Genomic DNA, 8,670 nt, shown 5'->3' with positions numbered 1-8,670 from the left:
CACCAAGCCACCTGCCATCCCTAATGACCTTGTTTTGTCAGCTCCCCCGAGGCAGCACAGCACAGCCCTGCCCCTCACCACCCCCGCTCCCGCTCCGCATCAACAACAGGGTCACCTGCCGAACCGCTGGCACCACCTCACACGCTTCTTTGAGGACTTTCACCCCACGCCTGTCTCGGTTTGACATTGTCTAGCAAGGAAAACCTGACAGGAACCCTAACACAGGAAAATATAGGAACCACATTCCCTGCCCAAGCCACCTTTGCTGCATGACTAAGGATGCAGATGCCCTCAGGCTGTAGGAGCAACTGCACCTACACCCCAAAATCACAATATCTTTCTGCCTCGTCCCTTCCCAGTGGTCTGCCCGGAGCCAGCTGCTCTGCTTGCCCTCACGTCTGCTGTGAACAGGGCTGAGTTGCTAGGATTCCAGTCCTGCACTCTCCCACCACAGCACTGCAGCCTTCACCTTCCCCGCTGGGGCTGGTCTGGGAGAAGAGGGAAGTCAGAAGCTCTGGTGTAAAAGATCCCAGAGCAGAAACAGGGTGGTGGTAATTTTGGTTCTTAATGTAACTGCACTCCAGCGTTGCTTCAGAGGTGCTGGCAAAGGTGAAGTAAGGGCCAGGTGACTTTTCTCTCTCTGAGAGACTTCATAGGGGAGAAAAAAGGTTCCAGGGCAGAAACTAAAATTTGGACTGGGACTCTGAAACCAGCAAAAACAAAATAATGGCATATATGAATTCCTTTGAAGGACAAGAATCCATCACTCTGATAAGGCTCAGTGTTAGTTTCTAATTCAGATTTGCTTCATCCAATGAATTGGAATCATAATTGAAATAGGAGATCCACTCTGCCTCCTAGGATTTTCTGTACCAAACCAGAGCTAAATCTGTTGAGCATCAGTAAGTAAATGAAAAGGCCACATAGATTATTAGAAATTAGTGTAACACACATAATAAGCACTGAGATCAATAAAAATAGCACAGTACAATTTAATGGGGGGTCTATTGTAAATTATTGAGTAATTTGTGTTTGGAATTGATTGGCACAGTAACTGTCTTGCAGATGTTCCTGTTGTTAACTCCCAAGGCCTTGAGTGGGACCAGTGTTTCAGATTATCATGTATAAAAATGACTGCTTTCAAGGCTTTTTAAGCTTGTGATTAAATATTGTCCTAAATGAGGATACAAGGTTAATGGTCAGTATTGCTGGAATAACAAATTAAACTCCCTCCCTTACCTGACTATCAAAATAGGTAAGGACACAGGAGGAGGAACATCAAGGTTTGTTCTGCAAAACTAATTGCTTGAACTTTATACTAGTCTGAAATAAAACTGCAACAGTCTATCCCACCACTGCTTTTTAGAAAGCTCACAATAATTGCATGGCTTGGAAGACACATGTTTTTTTTGTGCGTGAAGAAACTTTAAACATGTCTTACACGTGAAAAGAGCTGGAATGGTACAAAGGGCTGAATGGGGAGAGCTTGGGGGAGAAGAATTTGCATCCATGTGTGGGTTGACAGCATCCATTTTGAAGGTTTAACCCAAGCTACCAAGGCTAAGAGGAGAGAAAGGACCAGCCTGGCCCTTGTAGGGCTTTTCTTGACCTGTGCCACCACTCCAGGTGAGGTAGGACCCCCAGTGTGAGAGGTACCACCATTTACCAAGAGAAGCAGGGCTTTTAATCTTGAATAAGAACTACAGCTGATGCGAAGCCATGGCCAAAAGCTTGTGGGGACATAGGAAAGCAAGATGATAAGGCTAATAGAGGGGAAACACCAGTATGAGCAGAGCTACCACTTCTCCCCACGTTTGCCTGCACAGACACCCGGCTGACAGACGAGGAGAAGAAGAACACTGTTGCTGAGGCTTCTCTGAATATTTTGGGCCTGATTAAATTCCCAGCGCAAATGCTCACAGCAGTTTCCTTGCAAACAACCTGCTGTTAAAAGATGTGTTCAATAGCCTCCCAGGTGTGTTTCCCAGAATGTAAAATGGCCCAGCTGAGGTGCTGCCCTTCATGAAACCCCAGACCAGCAGCAGCCAAAACACAGGTGGGAGGCCAGGAGGAAGTGAGAAGCCAAAGAAGTGGTGAGAGGATAAAAAAGGGGTGCCAGGCTGAAAACAGGGTTGCAAGCAGAATAAAGGGTGACAGACTGAAAACAGCATTGCAGGCCAAGAAGGGGAGGAAGGCCAAAAAGGATGGGAGATGCAAAAAGCGGTTGGAGGGTGAAAAGGGATGGGAAGGGAAAAGGGATGGGAGAGGGGTGGCCAGCTGAAATAGGGGAGCAGGCCAGACAAGAGGGTGGTCAGCTGTAAAAGGGGGGTAAGGGACTGATAAAAGGGTTGGGAGGCAGAAAATGGGGTTGAAGGCTCATGGTGGGTGGGAGGTGGAAAAACAGGCCAGGAGAGGAAGGTGAGAGACCAAAAAAACCAGTGGGAGACTGAAAAGTAGTTGGAGGCCTGGAGACAGTGAGGGCTGTAAAAGAGTTGGAGGCCAGGAGGGGTTGGGGTCCCAAAGTGGGTGAATGGGAGGTCCAAAAGTGGGGGAGCCTTGAAGGGGGAGGGGGTGGGCAGCAAAGGGTGGGAGGTTGAAGAAGACCAGGAGGCCAAGAAGAAGTGGGAGGGGGACAGATGTGTCATTCAAGAGGGCTCTGAATGCTGTCTTTTCCTGATGGTTCCCTTGCTAAAACTAGGGGATATAAAGTGGAAAAAAAAGAAAAAAACAAACAAACAAAAAAACCCACCAAAAACACAACAAAAACCCAAAATCCAGACCATATAAAAATGAGCCTCAACACCCACCTCCAGCATCTGAAAGCAACAAAGGAGAACATGGCATTAAATCAGCAACAACCACATGGCTCAGCCCTGGTCACAGCAAGTAAAACCAGAGAGGGACTCGGCAGGAGAGGTACTTTTGATGGCATTTATGGGCCTCTCAGCAATCGGGAGGAAAAATCTCCTGGTGAAAAGCTAAATGAAACCCTCTAGCAACACCCTGCGATAACCACATGAAAGCCTCATTCCTCTGTGGTGGCTTTTTGTCAGGGACCTGCCGGTGGAGCATGAAATGTGGTAGGCTGCAGTGAAGCAGCCCAGGCTGTGCCCTTGCTCCTCCCCTGGCTGTTCCTGGAGAAAACAGGGTATTTAAGCAGACATAACAAAGTGTTTATAGCCTAAAGTGTTCTTTTACACCTGAGAACTGAGACTGTAGCCTTAGCATCAAAGATAACTTCATAATAGCTTTTTAGTGGAAATAACCCTTATTTACAAGAAAGTCCTATTGCTAAGCTGAGATGTAAAATAAAAGCAGCAGATATTACTCATAATGCACTAGAAAAGTTTATTCCATACAAGGCCTTTTTTAAACCTCTAAAAAGCAGCAATTTAAGGCTAGAAATAATGGGGGGAAAAAATGTGGACCCACTGTAGCCGACATGAGTAATTTCCTTACCTGTGCTATGAAGATTTTAGCTTATGAAAGCCCAGCAGATTTTTTGATCTAATTTCCTTTTCATCATATATTCTACTTGATTATTTTTTGTACATTTCAGTTGGACACTGCAAGCAGCTGGTGCCTTTTCTGCTCTGAGTTAATTTAACTGTACCTTTCCTATGCCCAAGAACTGTGAACACAACTACGTGTTCTTTCAATTTCTTAAAAAAAAATCCCAAAAAAGCAGCAAAACTCAATGGCTCTTATCCTTGTCCCCAGGCTACTGGTATTAAACCTCCATGCCCTCCTTGTTTCTTTTCTAATGTGACCAAAACTGAGGGGTTAAATTATCTGGTGTTTTTTCTTCAAGCACGGAAATGCTGACCTTCAGAAGGAAACCACTCTATTCCAAGTAAGTTCAAACTGTATCTTGGGTATTTGCTTAACCAGGTTATATCACTTATTTACCCTCCTGGGTATTGAAGGGTATTAGGGAATTAAATATTACAGAATTAAAACAGAATAATACAGGTTACACAGTAGATACTCCACATATCCAACCAGATGTGCCACGTAATACACTTTTTGAAATCTTCTAAGTAATATACTTTTTTATCATTTTTGCATTACACTGCAGCCAGGTCCTCACATTAAGAAAACAAATATTAAAATCTGTGTGGTTTGGTTGGAAAGTGTCTGCAACCTCAGACAAGTGAGCAAAAGTTATGTAAATGCCCAGGCACGAAGTTCTTCTGAGTAAAACACACCATCTAGAGGCGGACACCACTTCTGCAAGTGCTCTTCAAAAAAACTGCAGAGATTAAAACGGAAAAGGAAGATACAAGCTCACAGAAAAGAAGAAAACTCACCTCGACAGAGGCAACAAAAATACCTCAGCAAAACCTCAGCGTTCTTTGAAATAAATATTTTAGACGGGGTTTCCAAAAAAGACTCTTCTGTACCAGGTCAAATAAGGTTCCTGTTTTCAAAAGGCCTTTGAAAAGAAAACCAGGTTCTGCTCTTGCTTCTGGCATCCAAAGGTCATGGAAGGAAGGTGCTTACTCTGAGGGGCTGTGGCATGTATGGACAGCACAAAAGCCTCTGCAGATAGGCTCATGCTTTCAGGTTATTTATCTGCAAAGATTTATTCAAAAGCATGCAATTATGACAGGATGGCTGATAGGATATTGATCTTCCTTGGTACTTCTTGCAGAAGAAATCCATAGACTGTGAAACTCCCACTCGAGTCAGTGGGGGCACTGGAGGTGCTGCAGGGGCTGTAGAAGAGGCAAAAGATCCCCTGGGTCTGGAAGCAGAGAGAGGGTCGCCAGTTCCAGGCCATGAAGAAACAACCCTCTGCTGGTGACATTTTAGCCAGTTTTTGAGAGTTTCCAAGCTTTGTGGAGCTCAGCAAAGTGCATGCAGAGAGCTCAAGTCCAGGTTCCCCCCGTTTGGGGGAAGTATCCGATATTCATTAAAATAGCAAATGGCTGGTGTTTGCTTTATTATCTCTATTATAAATTCAGGATAGCCATGAAAGCAGAAGATGGAAATACTGCACACCCCACTCACCATGGGGGGGATATTCCTGCATTGATCTAATTGCAGGAACTCTCTGTAAATAAAGACGTGTTTTGAAGCTCCCATATAAATAGGAATCACAACATCTTACACCATGTTAATAAACTATGTTTTCTTTGTGTCAGGCTGTCTCAGGAATGTTGGAATCAGAACATTTCCCCAGTGACAGCTTCATCCTTTAGACTCTGCAGATGAGAGAGCATGCAGAACAATCTGTGCTGACGCAGGATTAAGAGTTACCAGGGTGACATTTTGTAGTTTGTAGGATGCTGACAATGAGCCTCCCAGAAGCACAAGACCTTCACTGGAGCTGCAGAGACCACAGACACCCAATTTGCTTCTGCTACTGCTGAAGTCAATGAAGATTGTAAATTCCCACTGGCCTCTCCCTCCCTGCATCTTTGCTACTGTTGCCTGTGTGTTACAGCTGACTTCCTAGGGGCAGGATGAGGCCCCTGGCACCAGGGATTTATCTTGGGAAGAAAGATGCTCCATTGCTTGTCTTGGTTGTGCTGAAGGTTTGCTGCTTCACCTCCTCTTTTGTCAGGCTTTCCACAGCCATCTACAATGTCAGTGACAGCACAAAGCTGTGGCTCCACCACACTTCTTCCCACAAATACAAATAACTTTGGCAGCAAAAGCCTCTGGGTGTCTTTCATTTGTCCATCATTGGTAGAGCTCATAAATTTTCTTACCCTTTTTTTGCAGGTGCAAATTAATTAATTTAAACTCTTCAGGTAGAAAACCCCTGATTCATTTGCATTTTAGGTCTCCATATACCTGCACTGGTCAGGGGGTTCTCAATGGCCTGCTGAGTGTTGGAACGGAGTTAACAAAACTTCAAGTTCTGTTTCTGGAATGGCTTGCCCAAACTACACCCATTTTGGGCACTCCTTGTCTTAGACCATTCCTTGCCCAATGGCTAACAGTCTTGAAGGTCCAGGCCAGGAACAAGATGGAAGCAGACATCAACTGTGATGGAGAAGTGCATCCCCCAGCCTGGAAAGCTGTCCAATATTTAGAGAGAGTTTTATGACATTTTTTTTCAAGAGAGATAAAAACAGAAGTTCAGTATCTACTGTGTTTTCAAGAATGAAATAATAAGAATTTGTGAATACAGTTACAACAAAAAGAAGTAGTCAAATTGTCAGTTAGAAAAGACAAGGAACTGCTATCTTGGACACCCACAGTGAACCCCAGAAAGCTCATTTGTACCAGCCACCCTGCTCTGGGCAGCATGCTGGTTGTCCCTGTGCTCTTGACTTGGGGTTTTTAGGATAAGAGTGACATCAGAGATAGAAAAAGCCTCATAAACCACAGGAACTTACCTCTTCCCAGAAGGATAGTGGTTTCCCTTGTAGAAGAACAGCAGGTGTTAAGAGTGTCACTGAGGGACTTGATTTTCACCACAAAGCCAAGAAAAAGCAAGTGTCTGTAGTAAATCTCAGCTTCTCAGTGACCTCTGACGGAGCAAATCTGCCAGGGCTAAATTGGCTGACTTTTAGGCCAAAGCCAACGATTTATCTGTGTTGGTTGGGCTCAAATCCTGGAGGCTTTATTGAGATTAGAAGGAAACTTACCCAGCAGAGAGCAAAGCAGTGGCTGAAATTAGGCCTTTCTGACAGCAGGGAGAATGTGGAGCTGAGATGAGAGGCTTTGGGGAAGGTGTGAGGGGGAATGCAGTGCCCAGAGCAGGTTGGTGTGGTACATCTGTGCCCCCATTCCAGCTTGTGCAGGGTTTGTGCCAAATTCCAGTCCTTTCCCTGTGTGAGCTGTGGCTGGGAGCAGCCCTGAGGAGGAAACGCAGAGGAGGGAGCTGTGCTGCCTTGCACCAAGCAGCAAATCTCTGCAAAACTCCCAGCGCCGCAGCACTGGGTGAAATTTTAATTTCTGTTTCTGGAATGGCTTGCCCAAACTACACCCATTTTGGGCACTCCTTGTCTTAGACCATTCCTTGCCCAATGGCTAACAGTCTTGAAGGTCCAGGCCAGGAACAAGATGGAAGCAGACATCAACTGTGATGGAGAAGTGCATCCCCCAGCCTGGAAAGCTGTCCAATATTTAGAGAGAGTTTTATGACATTTTTTTTCAAGAGAGATAAAAACAGAAGTTCAGTATCTACTGTGTTTTCAAGAATGAAATAATAAGAATTTGTGAATACAGTTACAACAAAAAGAAGTAGTCAAATTGTCAGTTAGAAAAGACAAGGAACTGCTATCTTGGACACCCACAGTGAACCCCAGAAAGCTCATTTGTACCAGCCACCCTGCTCTGGGCAGCATGCTGGTTGTCCCTGTGCTCTTGACTTGGGGTTTTTAGGATAAGAGTGACATCAGAGATAGAAAAAGCCTCATAAACCACAGGAACTTACCTCTTCCCAGAAGGATAGTGGTTTCCCTTGTAGAAGAACAGCAGGTGTTAAGAGTGTCACTGAGGGACTTGATTTTCACCACAAAGCCAAGAAAAAGCAAGTGTCTGTAGTAAATCTCAGCTTCTCAGTGACCTCTGACGGAGCAAATCTGCCAGGGCTAAATTGGCTGACTTTTAGGCCAAAGCCAACGATTTATCTGTGTTGGTTGGGCTCAAATCCTGGAGGCTTTATTGAGATTAGAAGGAAACTTACCCAGCAGAGAGCAAAGCAGTGGCTGAAATTAGGCCTTTCTGACAGCAGGGAGAATGTGGAGCTGAGATGAGAGGCTTTGGGGAAGGTGTGAGGGGGAATGCAGTGCCCAGAGCAGGTTGGTGTGGTACATCTGTGCCCCCATTCCAGCTTGTGCAGGGTTTGTGCCAAATTCCAGTCCTTTCCCTGTGTGAGCTGTGGCTGGGAGCAGCCCTGAGGAGGAAACGCAGAGGAGGGAGCTGTGCTGCCTTGCACCAAGCAGCAAATCTCTGCAAAACTCCCAGCGCCGCAGCACTGGGTGAAATTTTAGTGTGTGTGTGTGTGTGTGTGTGCGTGCCTGAGAGAGAGAGGGAGAGAAAGAATGCCTGGGGAGATAAAAAAGGTTGAAATGAGTCACTCCTTGTCTTTTTGTCTAATTCGGCAGATAACACAGGGTGTGATGCTGGGCTGCCTCCTCACTGAGCAGCCCGTGCAGAGCCGGCTCCAGGGCAGTCGATGGAAGGACTTGTGTGGATCCAGCCCATATATGGTGCAGAAGAAGGCAGAGAAGGGGGCACAGGGACGTGCTGGCTGCCTGGGCTGTGCGCGGAGCCGGGGAGGTTGGATGCTCTTCCATTGCGCCAAGCCCTTAGAAGCTGTGACACACGCTCAGCATCGGGAGGCATTCCAGTGCCTTCCTCCACTTAAAAGTGACGTTCTAAAATGGCACTTGACACTTCCTATCCACCGAAGCCCAGCCATGGTGCAGCAACAGCAGCCGATGGGCCGCAATCCCGAATAAAACACCCTCCAGGGGAGCAGGGAAATGGGTAAAAGCAGCTGAGCCTGCTCAGCGGGGAGGACAAGGATGTCACGGATGGGCTGCTGGACGCTTTCTAAGCGGAGCTTTTTTCCTCCCAAAGGGGAGTTTTCCTCAGTAAAAAGGGCTTTTCCTCCTCAGGGCTCCTGCTCCCTCAGGGCTCCTGCTGCCCCGCAGGCCGCGCCTCCCCTCAGAGGGGCTGAGGAGCCCGCCAGGGGGCGCGGGGGAG

The 8,670-nt window shown here is 46.4% G+C and overlaps 1 protein-coding gene across 1 annotated transcript in view; it reads left to right on the top strand.

Annotated features, from left to right (window-relative positions):
• Positions 1-5,468: 5,468 nt before the first annotated feature.
• The window catches only part of SYNM (synemin, intermediate filament protein), a 22,575-nt gene continuing 19,373 nt past the window's right edge, over positions 5,469-8,670 (top strand). The window contains exon 1 of the mRNA XM_009995341.1: positions 5,469-5,540. Coding sequence (XP_009993643.1) covers positions 5,469-5,540 — 72 coding nt within the window. The remainder of the gene's footprint in view (positions 5,541-8,670) is intronic.

The sequence above is a fragment of the Chaetura pelagica genome, unplaced genomic scaffold (assembly GCF_000747805.2).
Source record: "Chaetura pelagica isolate M959 unplaced genomic scaffold, ChaPel_1.0 scaffold453, whole genome shotgun sequence".
Classification (NCBI taxonomy): Eukaryota; Metazoa; Chordata; class Aves; order Apodiformes; family Apodidae; genus Chaetura; species Chaetura pelagica.
Note: the sequence above shows the minus strand (reverse complement) of the source record. Positions and strands in the feature narration are given on the sequence as shown.